The sequence below is a fragment of the Stegodyphus dumicola genome, chromosome 5, assembly GCF_044657685.1.
Source record: "Stegodyphus dumicola isolate Sdum_Otavi_A_Nest chromosome 5, ASM4465768v1".
NCBI classification, from domain to species: Eukaryota; Metazoa; Arthropoda; class Arachnida; order Araneae; family Eresidae; genus Stegodyphus; species Stegodyphus dumicola.
Genome location: NC_140772.1, coordinates 108,521,440 through 108,549,439, shown reverse-complemented (window position 1 = coordinate 108,549,439; position 28,000 = coordinate 108,521,440). Strand labels below are relative to the sequence as shown.

Here is a 28,000-nt window from a genome sequence, read left to right as displayed (position 1 = left end):
TTTAAAATCTTGCCATAATTCACATCAATGAGTTTTCCTTAAAAATGATATATTAACAAAATTTTTGTGTTTATTTCTTTAGTTCTGTGTCCGACATGAAATTGGATCCTGCAACTGAATCATGGAAGTTCACTAGCATTCAATTAGTGCAATCACAGCATCTCAGAAAGGATATGTTTGTTTATCAGATGCATTCACATGAACATTTTGTTACCACCAGGTTGTAGTTGACTTTTATTTTCCTGTAAAATGAACTGTGAGGCGTTGAGTGCTGTTAATCGACAATTTGTAATATTCATTGTACACATGTTTAAAATTATTTATTAGTATCAATTTGCATATATGGAGCTTATGATATTAGAATTTTTGCACTTAGCAGATTCTTAAATTTTACCTCATACTTACGAAATTTATTTTTAGAATGAATTACAGCAGTTAAATTATATGTAAATAAGTATTGAGTAATTACCACGTCTTGCATTGTTGATCTCAGTTTCTAAAGGGCTATCCTGACGAAACAGCCTGGATTTAACATGCCCAAGCCGGAAAGAGCTGGGAAGTACAGGATTTATTATCACCAATAAAATACTTTATTTTTAGAAAATAGGAAATATTTTTACAGCTCTTAAATGTTCCAATTTAAAAATAACATAAGGAATATTTCCGGACTTACTCTGCAGCACTGCAGTCTCTCGATGCAATTTGTAATCACTTTTCACATAATATCTATCTATTGCATAATGACACATTAAATTTTTTTCACGACTAAAACGCTCAAAGTGGCCTTTCATTCAAGCGACCGATAGCCCCTCGAAAGACAGAGATCTTATGCTCTATTTCTAACCTCCCCTTGAAGTACACAATAGTCTAAGTTGCAGTTCCCCAAGTGCATTGTATCATTTCATCTTTATTGTAGACAGTCTTGTCATAAAAGGATTCTTTTATTGTTACTTATATTTAGATTAAAGGTGACTCAATACTCAGGGGCTTATGGAAGCTCCTTTCCTTTCTTAGAAACCAGAAAACATATATGAAATCTTCACACCTTTTTTTTCCGTTAATGAATGGGGAGAGGGGAAGAATTACTGTGAATCTCAAAAGGAGTTTTAGGTGTTTCAGTTTTTTAAGCAAATAGGTAGCGAAGGCCTTAACATCCTGAGGTTTAACCCTCTGACCTGCAAGGTTTCAAATATGCAGCCTAGAATATTTTTTATAATGTCTTTAAGAAAGTATTTATATGTATGTCTTGAAATATATCCAAGAAATTAAGACAATATATAAAAATTACATAAAAATGGCCAGGGGCATATTGGCACTAAAATTAAGAAAAGATCTGTTTCTCATGACGGTTTTGAGAAATTTGAACTTTTTTCATGAAACCAGTCAAAGGGTTAAGTTCCTTTGTCGTTTCTCTTTAAATGTGGATTCTTTGGAACTTGCATTAACTCTATCAAACAATAGCGATATTTTCGACAGACTAAGTGAATTGAGGATGTAGAAATTTAATATGTGTTGAACCTGTATCCTCAGATTTCGTTATCCATTTGTGAGCTGTTGTTTAGATGCACTTTCATTTCCAGAGATTGCTCAAAGTTCCCTAATAGTCTGTGCATAACATTCACATTTCTTTTAATGAATTTTCACTATTAAAATTTCCTTTTTCTTATGTGTAACAGTCTTACAAAGCTGCAATGAAGCTGTGAAATTAACGGACAATGATGAAATGCCAGTGTTGCAAAGTCAGATCAAACTCCATACTTTTAAATTGAAACATTTACCCATTGCAAATATGCAAAAAATATTTTGTTTTCTAAAAATAAAGTATATATTGGGGCATATTAAATCTGTGGCTTTCATCAGGACACCCTATATTAAATCTGCTCACTTTGAAACAAGTCACCAATCTTGCAAATGTCTTGAGGGGCATAAGCATATTTAACAAATATTGGTTGTCTACTTTTGTTAATGCTGTAATCTTAAAAGTCGAAACTCTAAAATATAGTGTATATTATAGTCTCTCTCTTGTAAAGTTCAAGTGACTTTTGTAAATTTTTCTCATATTTCTCTATTTGTGTTATGATCGACTATTTATTTATTAATGTATATTCTTGTGTATAGTACATAACTGTCTGTGAATTCTTGACCTCAAACTTCCTTTCTAAGTATTTTTATTTTCCCAAATTCATGTAAAGTTATGACATGCTTATTTTTTTAAAGGAATTTTATTATTTGTTTTGATTTAATCAATTTCAAATTAATTTTGTGTAGTTTAAAATGTATGTAATGTGTATGAAATCTTGTTCTTTAACTTGTATAAGCTTGTAAGACTACTTATGTGTTAATGGAGAAGGATTAGCTAATTTTGGTAGTAATATGATAAAATTAGTTTTTTATTTACTTCAAGTGGAAAATGTTGGGCAATAGTTTTGGAGAGTCGTCTTTTTTTTTTTTTTTTTTTTTTTTTTTTTTTTTTTTTTTTACTCCAACTTTCTGCCACCACACAAACTCTGCTAAGTATGACTTTATATGGTGTTTAGCTGTATCCTTTTGTTTCTTGTCCCCCCCCCCCATTTGAAGAACCCCATACCTGCTCAATATTTTGTTTATGAACTTAAGAATCAGGATCCATATAATTGAATTTGTGATTCACTTTGAAAAGCTCAAAACCAGCTTTGTGGAATATTCTATTTTATAGGTGTTTCAAGGTCAGAATAAATGGTCAAATGTTACCTTGCACTCTTTTGTTGACTCGAATAAAACTTCATTTTGTGCAGATTGGAACATTGACAGTTAGTTACCTGTTAATGCAGGGCTTCCCAACCATTTTGTTCCAAAGAGTGCATTCTAGAATATCTGTTGGAGGGTGGCCACCATTTATGTTTTCTAGGTGAATTTGTAGTTGAATAGAATCAATAATACATGTACATAAAAGGAGATCAGTCACATTTTACTTTGTGTTGGTATCTGTGTTGAATGCAATTTCTCTTTCATTAAAAACAAGAAACAATCGGTGGGTGCAATGGTGTCTACCAATAGAGTTGGGAATTCCTGTGGTAATGTATTATAATCTTGTGAAAAACTAATAGTGTCACCTTCATTGTTTGATAAATTTCATAGATCCATGATCAATCTATAAACTCAAAAAAGTCCATTCTTAAACATAGTCATGTGTTAAATTTGTAGTGGTGTATAATTTGTGTTATGGTGCCAAAGTTGGCAATTATTCACTCCTTTTTGGTGAATTTTCGCTTTTTCTCCATTAACAGGTAAGTAACCTTCTAACTTCAGTTATTTTGTATGAGAATATGCATTTATTTTGAAAAATATTTTTTCCTTTAAAAGATTTTAAGTTGATAAATAATTTACTTTCCGGATATCTTAACTCGGTGTTATTGAAACTGTGGGTTGTAACCCCATTTAGGGTCACAAAATTTTATACTGGGATCAGGGATAAAAATACTAAAAACATCTAAATTGATGGTATATAACTAAGGGTCGACGCTCTGATTTGGTTTGTAAAATTGTTTTTTGGGCTTATTTGCATTTTTATGGGGTCAGACTGCCATAAGTTTTAAACACCAATGTTTTAATTAACTAGTGTATCAATCAATATTATTTTTGTACCATAATTTGTTGTCATGCCCTGTGTTGAATATCTGGATATGGTTAATTTCCTTATGCAATATTTTAATGATGGTGCATCAAAGAAGAAATCCTTTATAATATACCTCCTATCATTTTTTTTTTTTTTAACTCTTTTACTTTTCCATTGAAAATGCTGCTTTCTATTTATAAATAAGAAAAAGTGTGATTAAAACTAAATGTTTTTGTCATCTAGAAGAAGAACTGTATAGTGTGAACCCATTATTTATATATGTATATTATTTATCCTTGTACATTATTGTTTGCTGCTGCTGCTGAAAATGCTATTTGCTTATTATTCGTGTGTATGCATTCCTTATTTTTGCCAAGATAAGATATATAATTTGATGTATATTGATTATGAAAGTTTTTCCCATAATGTTTTTATGAATGCATATTAGAATGTTAATGTCCCATTGTTACCTTTCTCTCCTAATTTTTTGATTCCCGCTTTGAAGCTTGTTTTAACCTGGGGCAATTGTGCTATCAGGAAGTTGACCGAAGAGCCAATGGCTATGGGTCTGCTTTGTTACCAAAGATGCCAGCGATTGCTCACCAAGCGAGAAACCATCAGAAATGGGTTGTAAAACACTTCAATGACAGGTACTTTCTCCAAGTCATAAACTGAACGTCATAATGGTACCTACTTCTTAAGGGTGCCAGCACTTTGTACCAGGACATCCTCGGGTAGCAGAGGCCCACCTTTATAAAAGTTCTGGCACCTTTAGGATGAAGATTTGACTAAGACAGAACCCATCTTAAAGCTTTGCACTTGATGAACGTGGCTTTTTAAGAATTTCTTAAACTCATAACTGAACTTCATAGGAATGGGGGCTTCTTGATATATATTGACGACTCTTCACTGAAATAAAGACCTTTACATGGGTGACCTCATGATGAAAGTTGCATTTTTTGTGGTTTAAATTGAACTTCATGAAGGTGCCCCTTATATCTGGGAGAGTAATAGCTAGACTTGCAAATAGTGCCATCACCTGTATTCACCTTACCACTACCTCTTCACCTAGATATTTACAGGAATCCAGGATGATTTACAGGATGATTTCTCCATGGTATAAACTAAAATTCTTGAAAGTGCTGCTACATTTACCAAATCAAAAAGTATTGATTTGAATCTTCCTGTGGGTCTTCTTCTGGCATTTGGATGAAAGTTGCATTCTTTATTGTATGAAGTGAATTTTTATAGGGATGCCAGCACTCCTTACATCTCAAGAACAATGGTTATCTTACAGAACGGCCCTGCACCTTTATTGGAGTTGGGGGCTATTCTGTTAGGTCTTTGCACAAGTTTCCTGGAATTTCAAGAAAGGTTGCATTCTTCATGTTATATGCTGGTGTATGATTATATGTCATTTATGCAGGGTTCACCTTTCCACCTGATAGTAATGGTTTAAAAAGGGATAAAGTATCAGTCACAATCACAAAATAAAGAAAAAAAAATAATTTTAAGAATTATTTACATTCCCCCAAAAAACATAAGATAAATTAATGATAAATATGCTATAAACTCTTCGTCTTAATTGCATTGTCATAAACTTGTAGGCTAGATTTAATTCTTTATTAAATCACACTGAAGCATTAAATTATTATGTCATGCCACAGCGAAGATTTCATATAGATACCAACTCTTTTTTGTAAATTAGCAACTGTTTGCGAAGATAAAAGCTATTATAAACTGTGCTGTAAGAGTCACCTTCACAAAAATTATTCCTCCAACTTATAAATTGAACGTTGTGATGCTGTGAGCACACTTGCAATGAGGCTTTCAACTAAGACAAAACATGATGCAGCTGTTCTGACATAAAGGTACCTGTATCTTGACAAAAATTGCTTTCTTTAAAATATAAACTGAGCTTTTATAAGGGTGTGGGCACCTTATAACAGGGCATCTTTGGAAAACAGTGACCTACCTGTTAAAAAGTTACTAGAACCTTTAGGATGGGAATTCCACAAGACAAAATCTATTGTAAGGGTAACAGAAGCTTGATGAATGTTTGTTAAACTTCATAAAGGTGCCATTGGCCAATTTGTGAAGACGCTAAACAAGTTCACTGCACTGTGCAAATAATTGTTCACTGAACCCTTATTTGCACATCCCTGATTTTAACTATACATGTTAAGAAAAAGCCCCCTTTGCAAAAGTTGAGAATTTTGAGGGAACAAAGAATTGTATATTGTAATTTCATTATCCACAAAATTTTAAAAACTTTCCATTTAGTTATTATCAATGAATTTTTAATCTACCAGATTCTTTTATGTATTACATGCCACAAAAATTTTTAGAATGATCTGTTTTAATGTATCAAGTTCTAATCTGTTATAATACCTTAATCAGAATTAATATTCACAGCATATATGTATTATGTGATTACTCTTATGTTTTATATATGAAAAATTACATGTATTAGTAAGAATTTAAAAGCTAAATCTTTATCACCATTCATAAATCAGAGCTTCAAATTTAGCTGACAGTATTTGAAGCGATTGAATACTACAGTACATAGAATGTATATAGGTAGGAAGCATAACAAAATTTTTCTGCTTTCAGTTAAATACTTGTATTGTGTTAAATATTTTTTATACTTAGGCAGAACTTAACTGATACCCGTATTTTTCCCAGTGTATCTAGTATGAAATGCTAGTAGAAAGATTTAGAGAAAGTGATCGATTTATGTAAAATAATGTATAAAGTTTTTTTAAAATTTTATTTTAACAGGTGATTGTAATTTTGTTTTATTTATGAAGAAGCTTTTACTAGCTGATATACTGTTGAGATTGATACTGTAAGTCCCAAATAAAGTACTAGTGCTCATTACTGTAGAGCAAGGGTTCCCAAAAAAGCTGATATTGACACCCTTTGGGGATTGATGAAAATTATAAAGGAGATCGATGGCCAATTATGCACCGGCAATTGAGTGGGAGAATCAATATCACACTGACTAAAAAACAAGAATTTTTCTATTAAAATTAATAATTAATTGTATTATTAATATAACACTATATCATGTAGTATAAAATAAATATAAGGGAAAAAAATACAGACAATTTTTCTAATATATTTTAAAACCAATAATATTTTGTTAAATGTATAATTTTTAATGCTATAAGTTGAACATAAAAAAGAAAAATACACAAAACACAAAAAACTGAAAAAAAAAAAAAAATTTTCTTAGAAGTTATATTGTTGTATAGAAATCACTTGCAAAATTGAAAAGAAGATTTTTATGTTCTCTTTGGAGACATTGGAAATTTGAATGCAACAGCATGGCTCATAGATCTGCCAAACTGCGATATATCGATCTTGAGCATTATGATGCAAGAAAAGCTGATTGCATAGAAGAAGGATATTCAAAAAATTAAAAGTAATAATTATACAAAAGTAATTCAACATAAATCTAATAAATCTTTTATTTATTTTTTTTTTTTAAAGTTTGATTCATATTCTTAGTCTAATACATATTTTTAATTTAGTCATGTGCCAGTTGTTTGTATTATGTTGTATGTGTATATTATAGAGAGAAACTTAAGGGAGTAGCTGAAGAAAAACGATTCTTTTAAAAGGGATCGATGCAAGAAAAGGGTTGGGAATTCTTGCTGTAAAGAGAAATCTGTGCCAATTTTAAAAGTGATAATTATTTGTTGTTTCTTTTATCCTTAAGATGTAGGTTTGCTTGTGTAATTGAAGTATCATTTTGAGATATCTTTTATTTCCTCAATTTTGAAATAAATTTTAATACAATAATGAGCTTTTCCGAAAAGTTGTGCATGTATTATGTGTAATATAGCAGAACCATACTTTTCAGTGTATAACTTGAAGTTTTAGGCCAAAAACATGCTACTCAAATGTCTAATTAACTTATACGTCAGGTATAAAATATCATTGATTCACTAATTAACTCCCTAATGTATTAAAATATACTCATATTTTGATTTTGACAGGCTTTCTAATATATATTTTTTCACCACTGTGAAATAAGTTGTTTTTTAATACTGAATTTTCTAGCAGCTTCATGCTGAAGATCAAATTATATTCCAGAACTGAGGAAATAGGATGTAGTTTCATAAAATATTCAGCTACTTATGTGATATAAAGGTGCATAAAAATTAAATGCTTCAGAATGCTATGAATAAAATATTTCTTTATTTATACCGCTTAGTCTTTTTGACAGTTTTTAATTTTAAAAAATCTGCACTGTTTTTTCCAAGACATTATTATTTGTATAATTTTTATTAGACTTGACAATTGCCGAATGTGCATAGTTTGTGTATAAATGTGTGTTTCAGTTGTTATACTATGTAGTTTTATGTCTCAAGTCTAATTAAAAAATTTCACTAAACAAAATATTATTGATATTTTCATTGTATTTTATTTGACAGTATTAGATTTAATTACAGTAGCATTAAGTGTACTTTAGTTTAATGCGATTGTCACAGGCTGTGCTTAAATTGCCCAGTACAGATCAATAAAAAATTGTACAGGGGTTTGACATACATGTACCTGCAGGACAAATCTCTGTAAAACCATTAGACAAAAACTCATAGACCTATACAGGTACCTGTCAGCAAGTCCTTGTAAAAATCAGTATTGTTCGGCATTAAGAAAAAGGTGTTTGAGTCAAGTGGTTTCACATGATTCCATTCTTCAAACACGAATATTTCTGTGACAACATAACCGTAGTAGTTTTCTGATTTTGCACGTTTAAGCCTGTTTTTGTGGGGGGAGGTTAAAAATTGTAATTAAAATTGAGGATAAAAGCTCTGCTTGTAGCATTATTAACCTGGTAGCCCCTACTTAAAAATGAATAGCTTCAAGGTCATATGCCAGCTTACTGCAGTCAGACTGTATACTTCTATATTTAGATAAGGGTACCCATAGGACAAATCCCTGGCCGATTTCGCTAAAAAGGTGTACACAAAAATCTGCAGAAGTGCACAGATACCCATAGGCTGAATCTCTGTAAATAAAAACATAGAATTATATGGGTATCCATATGCACAATTCCCATAAAAACAGTGCACAAAAACTAATAGAATGCTAGCATTCCTGTAAGCTAAATCCCCATTAACCACAAAAGTACACATTTAGCACAAAATGAAATGTACATAACCATGTAGAATAATTTTAAATAAAATTCAATGAAAACAAAAAAAAAAAAAAAAAAAAAAAAAAAAAGATGAAATTTTAAATATTTATCAACCTACATCTCATGTTATATTCTATGTATGTCAGTACAAATATATTATAAAATATTTGTATAAATTACCTTTGCAAAATTTTAAACTCACCTTGTAAAATTTCATAAATGAAATTGAAGAAAGATAATAATGTCATGATTCGCAACCATCAAATAATATTCACACAAGACCAAAAACATTATTAAGATCTACTCAGTAACACATTGTATGACCTTTGGCCTGCAAAACAACTGCAACTATCATCTTTACATTATACAACTATCATCTTTACATACTATGCCCATAGTAAGGAGCTAGCCTGTTGTAATGAATAATTTTAGTCTTTAGAGTTTGATGACTTACGGATCCGAACTACGACGTCATTCAGCCTGTTTAGGACTGTGTACAAACCATCCCAAGGAGTTTAGGACAGAGTCCTTTCTGTCAAGTCGGATTCCACAACCGCATTTTGTCTCCTTCGTTGAATCGATGTCCAGTAGTTCTTGTGTTGTATTGGGTCTTCATCTTCTCTGTCCCCAAGTTGATTCACTCTCATGCAAAATTGTGCGTCACTTCAAACTGGGCCTGGACATCTTGGATGTATTCCTCCAGGTGATGAAAACGCATCCAGAGGGCGACCGAACATCTGCCAGAGATCACAAGGCAGACGAAGAGCATCTGAGATGGAGAATAGCCGGTAGTCTCGTGCACAGCCCTGCGGTAAGTCAGTAAAAACAGTGGTAACTTTTTATTCCAGTCCTGTTGATTTCTGGAAACAAACAATAAGATGCTATTAAGGATGATTCGATTAAACCTTTCTACCATGCTGTCTGACTGGGGATGTAACGGTTTCGTTAGAGTTTTGTCAATGCCGAGTAGCTAGCTGAGTTCTTTAATTACAACCAATGTAAAATTCCTTCCCTGTTCAGAATGCAACTGAATGGGCACTCCGATTCTGGAAATCCAGTACTGTGTCATTACCTCTGCTACTGTGACAGCCTCTTGATCAGGAATAGGATAGCATAGACTCCAACTACTACGGATTCTCCGTAGTTTCTACGGAAATTCATGAAAAACTACGAGCTATGAAAAGTATGGAAAAAACTACGGATTTTACAGAAACAAGAGCAGGAGAACCAGTACACAAAACGGAACCAACTAATTCATCCGATGATTGGCTGAATACTCGTGTTATCATATATCACGTGTTGAGTGCGTTCCTAGTTTTGAAGAATTAGCCAATCGTAGATCAGTAACTCCAACCGTTAACGACTTATCAATAGTTCCACCCAATTGTCTGTCTCCCAGGTTCCTCGCTGACGCGTGTTTAGGCTGCATTCGGCTGCATTGTGTAGTTTACGGCGAGAGCTTAGCGTGTGTCTTGTGAACTGTGAATCAGGTGAAAGATTTTTAATCATAATGCTGCCTCGAACGAAGAAGCCAAAATTATCAAAGCAGAAGTTTAAAGATTCATATTCTTCAGAATTTCCATGCATTAAAGCGTCCGAAATTTCTGTGAATCACGCACACTGCAGTGTATGCAACAAAGACTTCTCAGTTGCTCATGGCGGAAAAGATGACTGTAAACGGCATGTGTTTTCTCAAAAGCATATAGAACTTGGCACCGTAAAATCTAAAGAAATAACAAATTTCTTAATAAAAGATGATGAAACAGATCCTATAAAAGCCGAATGCTATTTTGTTCGTTTTTTAATTGAACATAATCTACCGCTTTCTGTTTCGGATCATTCCAAAGAGCTTTTCAAAGCAATGTTTCTGGATTCTGCCATAGCAAAAAAATTTAGCTGCGGTCATACCAAAACTGCTGCTATTGTGAAAACGCTTGCAGAAAATACTGTTGCTGATATTATAAAATCAGTGTGCAGTACATCATTTTCTCTAAGTACTGATGGAAGTAATGATAACAATGATAACAAACTGTACCCATTGGTTATAACATACTACAGTAAAGAAAAGGGAGTGATAATTACTTCATTGATTTCTATTTTAGAATGCACGAATAATACAGGAGAAGGTATTTTTAATTGTATAAGTGAAAACTTTAAAAACAAAGGTTTAGAATGGAAAAATTGCTTATCATTTTCTTCAGATAATGCTAGTAATATGATTGGAAAGTTTAAAGGTGTAGCATCATTTATCAAAATGCATCAACCAAGTATAATCACCCGAGGTTGTCCGTGCCACCTCTTGCATATAGCTGCAAAAAAAGCTACTGAAAAATTAATTGGCTCAGAAATTGAAATGTTGATAATAGATATATATTTTTACTTGGAGAAAAGTTCGAAACGGAAGCATAGCTTCAAAGTTGCTCAACAAATTTTGGGACAGAATGCAAAATCTCATAAAATTTTGAAATATTGCAGTACGAGATAGTTGTCTCTTTTAGAATCTATAACAAGGATTTTGGAACAGTGGGATGCTGTGATAAATTTTTTTGGAGATAAACCAGATAACAGTGAGAATGAAGGAAAGAGATTGCAAAACATTAAAAAAATTTTACAGTCACCGACCACCAAATTGTACTTGTTATTTTTGAAAAATACTTTGCCTTTGTTTATAACAGTAAATATTAATTTGCAACAACAAGCTCCTTATATACATAAATTGAGAAGAAAACTTTTTGAACTTTTAATGAATTTATTTGTTAGATTCGTAAAACCATCAGTAATTTCTAAAGAAAATGATAATGTTACTCTAACGTCTATTCCATTTCAGAAGTATAGTAAACAAAAAGAAAATGAAAATTTAGTGATTGGTGCGGAAACAAGACTATATTTAAAAAATGCCAAGTTGAATGAAAGTGAAGTGAAATCATTTTTCAATTCTGTGCGAGCTTTTTTTGTAACTGCATGTTCATATATAATTGATAAATTTCCACTGAGTGATCCATTTCTAAAACATGCTGAAGTTGCTGACATCAACTTGAGAACTGAAGTCTCATTTTCATCTGTTCTTTACTTGATGAATACTTTTCCATCCATTATTGACGAAAAATGTCTTAATCAAGTAGAAATTGAATTTTCCATGTATCAAGTAGATGATTTGAAAGAAATTGTAGATTTGCGTATTGATATAGCATGGGGAGAAATTGCCAAATTAAAAAATATGAATGGGTGTATTAAATACAAAGTATTGCCTTCTGTAATGCTTGCTGTCTTAATAATACCTCATTCAAATGCAGCTTGCGAAAGAATTTTTTCTATTGTTAAAAAAAAATCAGACGGAATTTCGACCAAATTTCGGTCTTAAAACTCTTGAAGCAGTTTTGATTGAAAAAATAAATATGCAGGCAAATGAAGAACTGTGTTATAAAAAAACATTCTCAAAATCAGAACTTAAGCTTGCTAAGCATGCTACATATAAATCTTTGCATTCATAAATTATGCGTATTTTGTTTAATACTTATATGTATCAGTCTTGGTTATTTAAATTTTATTTCCCTGTAGAAATCATATCCAGAATAAAGATATGATTTATAGCTTCTGATTTTTTCTATGATTAGTAGTGATTTGAAGTACTTTTTATTAGTGAATGCTTGAGGAGTTAAAAGAAAATTTCTAATTAAATGTGCATATAATTTACAAGGTATATTTTTAATTATTCAGTTTTATATGTATATGGATTTTAAATGTAATAAAATTGATTACAATTAATTATTAATTTAAAATTAATGAATGGTTAATTACAACATACGCTACGCGCACATTTTCAAAGTTGTAAAAATGTCGTTCGCGCGTTGACTACTGACAAGGTTTGCTGAAGGTTGGAGTCTATGGGATAGGCTTCAGGCCACTTTGCGAAGTAATCTATGACAACAAGGATGTATATGTTCCCATCAGCTGTTCAAGGCAGAGGTCCCATAAAGTCAAAGGTGATACGTTCAAAAGGTGATCCTACATTGTAATGTTGGAGCTTGCCTTGGCTGTGTTTCTTCGATCCTTTCCGACTTGCACAGAGATCGAAAGATCGGCACCCTTTTTGCGCGTCATCCTTTGCATTGCTCCAACAGAAGTGCTCTCAAATCCTCTTCAAGGTCTTCATTATTCCGAAGTGGCTGTGTAGTTTTGTGAGGATGTTCGGGATCCGATTCGAATTTCTGATATAAGACGGCGTTTCGAATGTGGAGTGAATCCCAAAGAGACCAGTATTGTTTTTTCGTCGGACAAAATGTCCTGCCAGGTAGGTTTCCTGTTTGATGACTCCATTAAATCAGTTATGGGTTTTTAATGTTGCCGTCTCCCAGCTGGTAAAGTGACCAAATTTTCACTGAGAAAAAGTGGGACAAAGAGAGAATTATAATTTAGTTATGAAAGCAGACCAGTAATTCAAAAAAGTATATTTTATACATTCATATATTTGTCTATAAATATACAAAAATATATTTATTATTAATTATTTGTAACTATAAAAATATTTGTAAAAAAACAATATCTTGAACATTATTGAATTTTAATTAATTTAAATTTTTTATTGGAAAAAATTATGATTTTCTTTCACGGTCCTATTTTTGAGCCAAGTGAATACTTTGCAATATATTCGGATCATTTATTGAAATGTCGTGAAATTTCTCACATGAATTGGTCAAATCGATTACTATAATGGTCAAATCAATTTTAAAGTTTTAATGTTCAAGTGCGTTTTTTCAGTTGTCCATATTTTAATGGTACTATAAAAAACCACTTTCTGTCGTTGCATTTGTTCCTGGAAGAGAGAGTGCATTTCTACAGTTTACAAAATATTTTGATAAGCAATATTATTCTGTTTAGAATGAAAGAATAACTCCGTCCATTTTTTGTCTGTTTGTACATTTGCAGACAACCAATATTTAATGTTTTCATTAGTAACATTATTTTCTTACCAATGACACCTCATAAAAAGATCATTTTTGGAAATATTATTTTTTGGAAAATGGTTACTAATATATTGAAAAGGTTTTCCACATATTCCCATAATTTTTTTTTTTTTTTTTTTTTTTTTTTATGTCACGCAGTGAAAATTTTGAATATCCTTGAAATGAACTATCCATTCTTCAAGATATTTCAAGCAGTTATTATAAAAATTTCTGACTTCTTTCAGAAAATCCGGTCATTTAATGGCACCTTTTTCTTCCAACGTAGTGATGTCTTTTCGAATAACTAAAGGAATGTAATTGTTATCAATTCTTTCTCGCAATTTTGTTTTTAAATTATTGATTTCATTTGACATTTCCATAATTGAAATTTTGTCCCCTTTAAAAATTTTCACAGCATTCTGAAATAATACAGCTTGGTTGTGGATGAACAGAAGCCAAATTTGTGTTATGTCATTTTCAAAAAAAGAGCTACAATATACTTGGACATTTATCTTGTGATAAAAAGTATGATTTTAATAGTTCGTATATTTTAAAAACATTTTCTACAGCTGTTAAAAGAGCTAACCATCGTGTTCACAAAATTCCTTCAAACTTTCAACACGCACAGAACATATGTTACCGTGAAAGACTGAAATTGGAGAATGTCGACTTTCACTGGAGAATGTCAACATTCACCAAATACATGAGTGAAAGATCGAATATTGCGTTACATTCTTGTACATTCTGACCGTCACCGGTGTATGTCGACAATCACAGATATGCTCTGGTGTAGGTCGAAAAGAGAGGAGTATATGCACACGCTGTCATTGCTAAAAAAAGTGTTCTACAAATAAATGCTGTTTTAAAAGCAAGGGCCTCTTGTGCAATTCAAAGTGTCATAATAGTTTAAGTTGTTGTAATAAATAAGATTTGAATCACATAATTTAGTAAGATTTTAACTTCTATTATTTTCCTTTCTCATTTTGAATGTACTGTGTGTTTTAAATTCTTAATTTAAGTCTCAAGTGCATTTTTTCGCGACTGAATTACGGAGAAGAATATATAATATTCTTATATGTTCAACATTCACCATTATTAGTACATGGTGAAAGTCTACATTTACCGGTGTAAGTCAGAAATAAGAGGATTTGGAAAATATTTCGGAGATACACCAAGCGACTATGTGAATGTTGACATTCACCGGTGAAAGTCGACATTCTTCAGATTTCGGTTTTTCACCGTAACATGTATACGAATAATACGAAAAAAATTTTGCAATAATATCCTCAACATCAACTGAAAGTAAGGCAGATGCTGTTTGAATAGTATTGTGTAGAATGTGCGCTGCACAACCTACTCCAATAATTTTTTGGTTCAAATGTTATGTTTCGTAAAAACGTTATTGATACCTCTTCTAGCTTTTCCACCAAAATTTGCGTTACTGTTATCTGCATAATAGGCAATAATTTTATTGTTCAAATTATTCTTTAGTAAAATAGTACTTATTGAATCAAAAATTATTTATGAAGTTTCACCCAGCAATGAAACAAAATGTAATAATCTAATTTTAATCCCTGTTCCTGAATCAAAAAAAAAAAAAATCTAACAATCGTGGGAAATAATTCTAAATCTTTGTAATTGAAACCATCAGAATATATGGATATAAATGTGAATTTATCTAATTCTTTCCGCAGTTATGAAAATGAATATGGTGAAAAAACATTTCAAATAATTGCTTCGGTTTTCGTCCTTGCACGTCCAAATTTTTCGCTGTACAATGTTTTGATCATTTGTGACATACAATCCATTGATCTGAAACTTTGACTGTGGTTTATGGTGCGGAAAGCAAATAGTCCTTCAGATAATGCTAGCTGTTCCTCTGTGTTGCCATAGCTCTGCGAAAAAAATGTTCCATTTTAGACGAGGAATCGGCATTTTTCAAAAATCTTCTGTGTCCTCTAGATGTTTAGTAATATTTTTTTTCCGCCATGTGAGGCCGAAAATTCATTTATCACAACGTACCATATAGTCTATTTTGGTTTTATTAATAAGTGGAAATTCTCTGCTTAGCTCCTCATTACATTTACATTCTCTTTTATTTTATGGGTAAATACTATAAATAATTTACTACAAAAGCTAAAAATAAGTACCAAATTTTACCTTATTGACTGTTACGCTGTGGCTGTGTTATTATTTCCCTTCCTTCGTCAATCAAATAATGAGTCAGACGTCAAAGTGAAAAAAACAAACCGCACTGTCTAACGACAGTCCACTTATCTGTATTAAGACAAGACCAGTCGCCCAGACGGTATAGTGGTTAGAGGAGCATACTATGGTACCGAAGGGCCTGGGTTCGAATCCCGGAGAAGACATGAATGTTTGTAAATGTAAAGTGTCGGTGCGGAATGGGGGCACTCTAAATATGCGGTGAGCCGAAAGTCTTCGTGGGAGACCCCATGTTCCCCCCGGGGTGCTCTCCCTTAAAATTGGGGTAGGAAAATAGAAGTTCAACTTTTTTTTCGAGTAGGCTCTGGTTACGATTGTTCTATGCAATATGGATACGACAACAACAAGGCGAGACCAACACGGATTTGATTTAAGTCGATACAGAAGGGAAAAAAATGTTCACAGAAGTATGAACTCTTTACAAACGTGACGTTCGGCCTTCGACAACTATTTCGCACATGCACAAAATGGTATTACGGTTGAATTTGCTTCGACAGCTATTTCGCACATGCGCAACTGCTTCCCGCCTATTTTAGTTTACTCTGCATGCATTTTATGTGTTTTTGTTTATGTATTTTTTATTCCTTTATATTCAACTACAATTAATAAATAATAGGTAGTACATTTAAAGTAAGAAATACAAATACTTTTTGAAAAGCAGGACTTTTTAAAATTCGGCGGGGCGCGAGACAGTCCTCCAAAAAGCGGGACTCTCCCGCCAAAATCGGAACGTGTGGTCACGATCAGCCGATGTTGATGTTGTAATTTGTCGTGTGACCGGTTTAAGGAGTTCGTATTTCGCTTCGACCCTGGAATAATATCAGCAGCTTTCTGGGCAGGTCTTCTAGACAGGGCTTCGATTTTCTGTGTGATTATACATTCCAATGACGGATAGTAATGTCATATTCCTGGAGTCTCAGTATCTATCTGGCTATTTGACCAAGTATTCTTGAAATTTAAAAGCCAGGGAAATGATGCATTATCCGTACGGAGCAGGAATGATCTGCCGTAGAGATGGAAATGTTCCGTTTAACTATGGCAAACAACAAACTCTTTCCTGGGGAGTTAGTAATTCCTTTCCGGTTTAGACAGGCGTTTGCTCCAGTAAGCCACGACACGTTCTTGGGACAAAACAACGCCGACACTTTCTTTGCTCTCATCCGTGTCGAGAATAAATGGTCTGTCGAGCTGAGGATACGTCAGGATTGGAGCAGATGTTAAAGCTTTCTTCAGGTTTTTAAATTCATCCTCACATTCGTTTGTCCGCAAGAATTTTTGCTTGCTCTCTGTGAGCTTGTGAAGGGTTCTTGCGAAGCAGGAATCACGTAGGTGCAAAGCCCCAGGAAACTTGTCAACTGATGGACATTTTCGGAGCGTCTCCAGTCTTTTAACTGCTGACACTTTTTCGGGATCCATACACACACCTTCACCAGAGATGACATGTCCAAGGTAAGTAACTTCCTGTCTGAATAATTTGCATTTGGCTGGATTTAACTTTAGAGTAGCTTCTTTAAGTTTCTGAAGCACCTTTCTAAGATTTTCTAGATGTTCATCAAGACGATGATGATGTCATCCAGGTATATCAGACAGGCTTCTTAGGAAAGACCTCTCAACACGTCTTAACACTTTGAAGGTCACTGGTATATAATATATACCGGTTGTTTGTCAATTTTTTAACATCCGAAAAAATGCTAATTTTTCTACACGAAAAGCTATAATCGTAAGTTTCTAGTGTTTGCTTTTGATTCTAAATGGCAACATCACCCTATGAATGCTCAGTATTTTTCAGTTATGAAATTAATATACCTCGTCCCAAGGTATCATGTTGGAAGACTAATAAATTCTATTAGAGGGAAAGAAAAAATTCAAAATCTGCAAATATATGATGTACACATGCTGAATCTTACATATTTACTTCATTTCAGTCAGAAGTGATAATTAACAAAAGATTATTTATACGATTTTAAAACCGGTATATAATATATACCGGCGCCCACACTGAGGGTACCACGCCAATAGATGACAGCACCAGTCTTCTCCTTTTCTACTCTGTGACATGACAGAATTTCTTTATTATTATAACAGTTTATGGTGTAATAATTTTTCATGTTTAATTTATAAGTCGTTTAGGATTAAATAGTATGTTCATGAAGGAATAAGGAGTTTACTGACCCTGCGCTAGGACTGAATACAAGTATAATAGTTTCATTTATTCTTTGTGTGCTCAGCTCAAGTTTCATCAGTCTGCGTTTAGTTAAAATTTTTATTTCAGCACTTATCCCTTTCCCAAGAGAAAGACTTGCAAAATTGCCTTGCAAGATTTCAAAATTGCCGTCTGGAGTCAAAACTTTACACAATTGTGGGGGTTAAATGTGGCATGCTAGCCCCCGAAAGACACCCGTTGCTTCGTGTTCTCCAAAATCCTAGAATGCCAGGAAAATGAAAAGAGGTGATTGACAACCAATTTTTCATTCGGGAGTCACGCCTTCTTCCTTTTGTGAGGTGTGATAAGATCATACAAAGGGAAAGCTCGCATAAAATGGAAATGTACTTAAGTTCTATCTCATAGTGTAATCACAAAAACTGCTGGTTTGAAGGAATGCTTTTATTCTTTAGGGAAATTCTTTTTAATTCTTTGTTAATTTCAGATGAAAGACTATAGAAATTTGCCCTCTGGTTGATACAAATAGGTTGTTTCCGAAATAAATTTTCACAGTTGTCGAAAGGAGGGAAAATATTTCTAAGGCCCGTTTTAGATGCCTTGTTTATCCAAAAGTTGAAAAGGAGCCCCTAGGAAGCCAAAGGGGTTAAAAATCGGAATAAGGGCCAAAGAATAGCTTTGAGGTGTATCAAATAATAAAATTGTTTAACAGCGTTTCTTCCTGAACAAAAAGATATATTACAACCTATATTTACAAAAAATAAAAAAGGGACGCTTACGGTCCTCAATCATCTAAACTGTGTAGCGTGGAGGGGGGGATTCTTCGTATCATAGTATGAAGCATGGATTTTTTCCACATATTATCTAAAGCATAAAATACAACTTCAAAAATGCAGCATACTTTCTCAGCTGAGTCATAGCGTTTCATTCTTCAATTTTTTAAATTTTCGGCTGAGTTACATCTGCTTGTAATATTATACTAGTTCAGTTACAGCATGATACGATTTACGCATGCAGTGTTATATATATATATATATATATATATTATAAAATAATAATATTGAATTTAAATCATTTTGAAAAGCTTTTTAACCATATTTTACGAAGTATGTTCAGCTGGGTTGCATCCTCAAAGTGCATAAAAACATAAATTTTATTTTTAAAATTTTAAATTTCTACCGAAATTTTAAAACTTTTTCTCTTCAGACTTACATAACTATATTCAAGCACTCATCACTACAGAAGCACATAAAAAGTACGCAAAATTAATTTAAAAAACAAAAATTAGCAGTTGGCAGCTACCTGGAAAAAAATGTCTTAGAGGGGCGCTGGTATAAAATATATACCGGCTCTTAAAATTCAGGATTTCGCTGTAGATTTTTTTAAGTCTCAATACTGTGTCCTTAGGGTCCATAAGTTGTAGTTCATGCAAAATTTTACTACAATTTAAATTATTTTATATACCGCCCCTCAAAGGGTTAATGAGGCGTTCGAATGTAGTTGGCGCATTATACAGTTCAAACGGCATCACTTTTAACTTACAAAGTCCTTGTCCGTTAGTAAATGCCGTCCTTTCTGGGTAATCAAGATGTATCTCTAATTGCCAATATGCACTCTTTAGGTCGATCTTCGAAAATCGCTTGCTTCCAGAAGGACCGTCCAGAATGTAGTTAGTTCTAAGAAGAGGGTAGCTGTCTTTCTTCGTAACCTCGTTCAACCGGTAAAAGTCAACGCAAAATCTAGTTGAACCGTCTTTCTTTCTGACGAGGGTGAAGGAAGATGTCCATGTACTTGCTGAATGCTCGATGACATCGCTTTCTTGCATGTCCTTTAGGAGTATCCCTACATCTTCCTGTTTAGCAATCAGTAGACGTCTTGGATGTTGCTTGATTGGAGGATGATCGTCGGTATCGATTCTATGTTGTGTCAAACTGGTTCGACCCATGTCAGTAGACGAGCGGGAGAGAACATCTTGAAATTCTTGAATCACACGTTCCGCAGTATTCCTGTTTTCATCGCTTAATTGTGCATCCTACACAATTAAGCGATGAAGACAGGAATACCTATATAATGCTTTCTAAAGACACGGATTTTGAAGTGTTATTGTTTTGTTTAACGCTGGTTACTGAAGTACGTGCTGCAATCACTTAACCTTAATAACTCTCGACTTCTCAGTTACATTGGCGAGTGCCACTGGAATAACGGTCTTCGATAGGTCGAAGAGTACTGAAGCTACTGGTACTAGTTTCGGACTGTTACAGTTCTTGGGATATTCTATAATGCCGTGGCGGAAATTTTTGTTTTCGGTTATGGATCCAAAAAGTAAAAATTAGGTTCTTGAGGGTATTGTGATATCGTCTTGAACTATGATTTTGTGGATAGATTTCACTCTTTCATCAATTATTTCGAATAGGGTTATATCCTCGGATGCAGAATGCAGTTCGGTATTTTTAAAGTCCAAGGAAAGTTTGTATTTCCTTAGAATGTCCAATCCGAGTATGCGAGGATCTATAATCTGTGCAATATATGCCGTGTGATGGTAGGCGGCACTTCCATACGTGATATTAACGTTTAATTTTCCATTAATATCGATTTTATCACCGGATACAGTCTTGAGGGTAACACAAGACGGCGTCCAGATGAAATTACCTTTCAATTGTTGAGCCAAATTTTTCCGAATGATGGTAACACTGGCTTCTGTGTCGATGGTCATATTGCAAGCAACTCCATTGATGTGCCCCATTACTTCTGGTGCTTTTCATTATCTGGCAACCTCCGCCCGGCGAGATGACCATTAGCTAGTTTCCGTCCTTAACAGGTGCGATCTTAACTTCTGTGCCCTGGGGTAGTCTGCAGTTTCCTCGTATGTGGCCTTCAATAGTACAGTTGCAACACTTTAGTGTCGGTTTCTTGTCACAAATATACCGTCTCTAGCCATTCAGTTGTCTCGTTCAATCGTCTAGACAAACAGAGATTTGGTCCTCTGGCTTTCGGACTAAAAAAGATCTGATTGGGTGGCCATCTCAGTTGCTTGCTGGGCTGCGTTGAATTTCATGGCGTACACTAGAGCGCTTTTTAAGTTCTTGACGTCCGCCATTCGCAGAGCATTCTGTATTTCAGGATGTCGTTGATGAAGTATTGCAGGGATAGGATTTCCCTTGTTTCTGTCGGGCGCTCCGAAAAGGCGAGGTGAGACAGTCTTTCAACATCTATGGCAAGTTCCTATTGTGTTTCCGTGGGCTTCTGCGGACGGGATTTTAATTGAAGCCTGCTGTAACCTTTTCCACATTTCTCGCCAAAGCGCAGTTGCAACGTGCCAGATAAAGCTCCGAAATCTAGTCTTTGGTTTTCCGAAAGAGTCTGAAGTATATCCGCAGCGTCTGTTCTCAGAAAAGCGGGGAGGTGACAGGCCTTTGCTTGGAAATCCCATCCATTCGCATCCGCCAGTATAGAAAATTGTGTCTTATACAGTTGCCAAGATATCTTCCAGGGCCTTAGTCTGGACACCGTCGAGATGGAAGAACGAGTCGTTTTTTGCGATCTACTCGACAGAGAGCGAGTCTGGTGTCATCGTCTCGATCATTACAGAGATCGACGCGTCGGAAATTTTCCCGTCAGCTGGATAACTGCCGTTTAAGTTTCTGACTGTCGTTTTAGAGCTGAAGTGAGGACGGCGGATAGTTTCTGGAAGTGTACTTAATGGATATTTTAATTTCTTAAGATTTGTGAAAAACTCGAATATTTCGCTATAGAAATATCGCATTTGATGCTGACGATTCTAGATTATTTATGTATTCTACAGTAGCAATTCCTTAATTAAATTTTAGTGAAAATAATAAATTTGGTGTTTTCCTATTTCACTTCAGTGCATACTTTTAATTTAAAATTTTTAAATTTCAACTAATGTATATATCAATATACTTAATTTCATGTTTGTATGAGTAATTTATAAATGTTGAAATTTTCTGTTTTAAATTATAATGTATTTCTCTCTACTTTTATTTTAATTTGTAGTGTATAAAAATTTAATACATTAACACGTGCATTAAAGAATATGCAGTGTATAATTCAAATTATTCACATCCTAAATTCAACATTTACATTAAATTGCTTTTGAGTTAAAAAAATTATTTAAGTAGTTTTAACTGTACTGATATGAATGTCAGTTTCCAAAATCTCCTGTATAAAACAAGTTAAATTCCTATAATTTTTGGTTAAATTCTTGTAAATATTATAATGCAAGATAATTATATTAGTTATCAGATTTTTTAATGTGGTCTGCTTTTAGATATTACATCAGTTTTGTATTTTTATTCAGATCATAAAGTGCTTGGTTTTGGTTTTATGTAATTACGGCAAAGCCTCGAACGGTATCTGCCTAAAGTGAGGGTTGCCTTCGTGGAGGACTTTCTAAGGGAAACTAGCTCGTATACACGTAACACATGGAGAAAACCACGAAAACGCCCATGCAGCCAGCCCGTTCGCGGGATTCCAACCTTGCACCGAACTTCCAATGTTCAGGGATTTTGCCGCTCGGCCGCTTGTAGGATCGATTTAAAAAGGGTATAAATAAGAATATGTACTGCAATTTCTTTCGCTGCATCTGTTAATATATTTATCATACAGTTATATATATATACATTTATTTATTTAAAACAGATTTTGCGTGCCTTAACCTTCTATACTTCTGGAAGTTACCAATGATATGTTGGTAATGAGGCCCATGCAGCCAGTCCGTTCTCTGGATTCGAACCTCGGACCGCACTACCAGTTTTCAGAGATATTACTGCTTGGCCACTAGTGGGATCGATTTAAAAAGGGCATAAATAGGAATGTGTACTGCAATTTCCTTTCACTGCATATATTTATTTATAATACATTTAGTTACTTATTTATTTAAAACAGGTTTTGTTTGTCTTAAATTTTTATGCTTTTGGAATTTACGAGAAATATGTTTGTAATGAAGCCCATGCAGCAAGCCCGATCGCGGGATTCGAACCTCGGTCCGAACTATCAGTGTTCAGAGATTTTACCTCTCGGCCGCTAGTGGGATCAGTTTAAAAAGGGTATAAATAGAAACATGTACTGCAATTTCTTTCACTGCATATGCTGATAGATTTATAATACAGTTATATATGTATATAGTTATTTATTTAAAAAAGGTTTTGTACGCCTTAAATTTTTATGCTTTTGGAAGTTACCAAAAATATGTTGGTAATGAGAAATATATTAGTAATGACAGATATATTGATATATTGTTTATTAGAGATATGTTGGTAATGCAGCCAACTCGTTCGCGATATTCGGACCTCGGAGTGAACTACCAGTGTTCAGCGATTTTACCTCACGGTCGCTGGTGAGATCGATCGATTTAAAAAGGGTATAAATAGGAATATGTACTACAATTTCCTTTCACTGCATATGTTGATATATTTATAATACAGCCCCTACTGCCGCTAAGAATTTTCGGACACCCTACACTTCTGAGTCAGACACGAAGAGAACGCTTTGCCAACTCCCCCACTAGAAAGAATGTAAGTTACTTAATACCTTTCTGGCCTTTATATCTTCATGTACATTCACTGAGATTATTTATATTATTTTCTATATTATTTTTATGTTTTCTTTGATTTGTTTTTACAAAGTTTGCATTATTTATCTTTTTTATAATCTTCTATGTTTATTTCAACTTTACTTTGAATTCGATTTCATAATGACAATTTCCAATGTTTAATTTCTACAAATAATATAGTACTCAAATACATAAAGATGATAGTGTCGGGGACGGTTACTCGAGTTTTACTGGATTTCTCTACAGTAATTGATTTTTACTCCAAATTGAATTGACTAAAATGCTTCATGAGAATAAGTTCTTTGAGTAGCAACTATTCGCGGAAATATTTGGCCTGACTAGAATTGCCGGTTTGGCTTTAACTTATAACTCGAGTAAAGACGAAACACTTTCATATTTACGTATTTTTATCAATTATTGTTCATTGAACGGGAGTTGGTTTGTTCCCCTTGAAAAGTCAACTAATTTCCGATCAATGACAATAATTACATGTTTTAATTTTTCCTTTTACAATTGAAATATTATTCTTCGTGATGATTTAACTCCAGTCCCCGTTAAAACATTATTAACATTTTGCTTTCAAATTACTTCAAACATCTTTCAAAATATAACTTACCAGTATGGATGCACACTTTTAAAATTATTCTACTTTAATTAAACTTAGGAGATAATATAATCAATTAATCAATACTGTTTAGGAAATAAATTATTATTAACTAACTTTGCAGCAATTGCGCAAGTAATAATAACTTGTATTCGCACTAAATGGATTTAAGTTCATACAACATTTGATATGCTAAATAGCAGCTTTTAGCGCTATTTATCTCTTACCTAATGTACCCACTTTATATATTATCTCCATCCTTTTTAAGTTTTAAAGTTCTTATACAAAAACTTTACTGTATTGAGGGTTAGCAGCCTCCTTACTTTTATATCTTGCTAGTTTAACTCATATTGAAATCACTAAATGTCATTCCACTAGATGACAAATTTGAAAATTTAACGCTATGCCTGCTACAGGTAAACCCAAAAAACAATTTCTATGAAAAACATTTAACTGTATTTACATGATTACATGCGGTACTTGACATATTAAATATATAGGACAGACTAAAAACAATCTTAACTTTCGAATCAATAACCATAGAGCTCAAATCAAAAAATTCAACGCACAAAAAAAATAGCATTAAAATAAGTACACCATCACAACTTAATACAGCAGAATTAGAACACTTTAAACACCATGACTTCAACTCTATTCAACTTCAGATACTAGATATAATACCCAATCACAAAACACGAATTTTTCAGGAATCTCTCTATATACTAAAACAACGTTCACTTTATCCATGTGGACTTAACACTTATATACATAGTCATAGAGATACTTCTAAGAAGTCTATTTTCAGCCAATTTAAACTCTACAGCATCAAAACGCAGAGAGGAAAAAGAGGAAGCAAAATAAAAAATAATGCGAGATTTTTATCCACTTTGAATACACTTGCATTGAAAAAACAATTGAAATGTTTTTTTGACTCAGACTGCTTTCCCAAGAAACTTCTCAACTGGTTACACTCCTGTACTAATACATTCCTTATCAAACTAAAAAAATTCATTCAAGAAAGCTACGACGACATACAAATCATTAAAGACATGATTCTTGATTTTAGTCTTTTCAGACTCTCTAATAGTCTCACTCAACGCAAAATTTATTTTAAAGTCAATTTTCTGCATCCGCAGTTTGACAATATTCATTTCTCAAGAATCATCAGAGATTGTAAAGATTACTTCCCCGCAGTTGACACAATACCAATGATTGAATTTAAATATCAAAGGACCTTAAGCAACTTGCTTACTAACCACCATGAAATAGATGAAACTGCAGAATGACATTGTAAGACACCAATTTACAGCAATTACGTAGATTCTCATCACCAGCACACAATTACTGGCAACCTGAATATCATACAAAACCATCAACTAAAAACACTAATGAGTTATGGTACAAAATTTAGACCAGTCAGAAACATGACTACAAATTACTGTTACAAGATTTTCGAAAACAACATCAACGAATTTATAGTTAAAGCAAGCTATCAACTGAATTTACCCATAGATACCTTCTTAAAATGGAAAGCTAAAATTCTTCAACGCATATCCACAGAAATCAGTCACCTCAAATTTAAAAGTACACTGAATTGGTCGCAACTTACATCAGATATTAGTAAATTAAAACAGCTTTTTACTATTACAAAAATAGATAAAGCAACTAATAACTTTAGCATTATATGAAAACAATTCTACACTGAGATTATTCATAAAGAACTTCTCAACGCAACTACTTATCAATCAGCCAACCTTACAGAAACATTTATAATAAACAGGATTAAAACTTTTCATAAGAAACTCAATATTACTTTCAATGCAAACTACAACAGATTTACTAATCTTTATGCGATTCCCAAATTCCATAAAACACCATTAAAATTTAGATTTATAGCTAATGGAACTAATAATTACAAGAAAAATATAGACTATTATTTTTCAATTCAACTTAATAAAATCTGTAAATTTATTTTCAATGATTGTAACACTAATCATAACTATTGCTGGATCATTCATAATAACACTCCTGTCATTAATACCATTCATACCATTAACATTCAAAACATTAACTGCTATGATTTTGAAAACTTATGTACCTCACTTCCTCTAGAAGAAATCTATACCAGTCTACTTGATCTACCAAAACTTTTCCCTAATATACTCAATATCATGACTCTTGACAAATGGAAAACTTACCTAAAATGCACACTTTTTCATAACTACATCAAGTTTCAAAATCAACTTTTTAAACAAGTCAGAGGATTGCCAATGGGCTTACCTTCCAGCACCTCGATCTGTAATATCTTTTTATTTGTCAAAGAATTTAACTTCCAAAAAAATCTACAACCACAAGAGTTAAATTACTACAAACACACCTACAGATATATTGATGACCTTATTACAATTAATAATTTTGGTAAAATTGAAAACTCCGACATTTATCCGAATTGTCTTAAACTTAATAAAACTAATAATTCACAAAATAGCATAGACTTTCTAGATCTTCAAATCATTAACTACAAAAAAATTTTACTTTTTGACAAAACAAGAAACTTCAATTTCAATACTAACAAATTATTAAATTGGAACTCCAACATATCCAAAAAAGTAATTAACAATACTATAATTAATCAAATACAACGAATTAAAACTATATGCACAGATACAATAGATTTACAACGCCAAATTTTGATCCTTATCAAAATTCTCAAAAATAATCTAATTCCCTTTCAATTTATCAACCATTGCCTTAAAAGAGCAGGCGTTAAATACTCACTCTAAATCATTTAACTGATAGGGATATGATAATTTATTCCTAAACCTGAGAAGGCGGTATAACTTGGATGACTGTCAGTTGGAAGATTTGTATATAGTGTAATTACTCAATTGCATATATTGTCAAAAGCTAATTGTCTTCAGACATATACTGTTACTATACTGTTACTAAAAAAATGGGCCTATTTCATGCCTTTAGTCTGTCTATCAGCTCTTGGACAATGAAAATTCCTTTTTCCTTTCTTAAATTCTTAATCATTGCGACACGACAATTAGCCAGAAATTAATTAATTTCCACTCACTAGTATTTTCAAAAAAATCTTAACAGACGGTCTCTCTCAAATAAGAACTCCACATAATACATCCCTCAAGAATTCCAAGTCCCACCCACTACCATAAATTACTTCACCCAAGTCTTACCGACTGATTTTATTCAAAGCCCCTACTGCCGCTAAGAATTTTCGGACACCCTACACTTCTGAGTCAGACACGAAGAGAACACTTTGCCAACTCCCCCACTAGAAAGAATGTAAGTTACTTAATACCTTTCTGGCCTTTATAACTTCATGTACATTCACTGATCTTATTTATATTATTTTCTATATTATTTTTATGCTTTCTTTGATTTGTTTTTACAAAGTTTGCATTATTTATCTTTTTTATAATCTTCTATGTTTTTTTCAACTTTACTTTGAATTCGATTTCATAATGACAATTTCCAATGTTTAATATCTACAAATAATATAGTACTCAAATACATAAAGATGATAGTGTCGGGGACGGTTACTCGAGTTTTACAGGATTTCTCTACAGTAATTGATTTTTACTCCAAATTGAATTGACTAAAATGCTTCATGAGAATAAGTTCTTTGAGTAGCAACTATTCGCGGAAATATTTGGCCTGACTAGAATTGCCGGTTTGGCTTTAACTTATAACTCGAGTAAAGACGAAACACTTTCATATTTACGTATT

At 33.1% G+C, this 28,000-nt stretch overlaps 1 protein-coding gene across 1 annotated transcript in view; it reads left to right on the top strand.

Moving 5' to 3' along the window:
* The window catches only part of LOC118196786 (fasciculation and elongation protein zeta-2-like), a 172,652-nt gene extending 163,812 nt beyond the window's left edge, over nucleotides 1-8,840 (top strand). Inside the window, exon 9 of the mRNA XM_085816970.1 lies at nucleotides 83-8,840. Coding sequence (XP_085673096.1) covers nucleotides 83-99 — 17 coding nt within the window. The 3' untranslated portion in view covers nucleotides 100-8,840. The remainder of the gene's footprint in view (nucleotides 1-82) is intronic.
* Nucleotides 8,841-28,000: the final 19,160 nt, after the last annotated feature.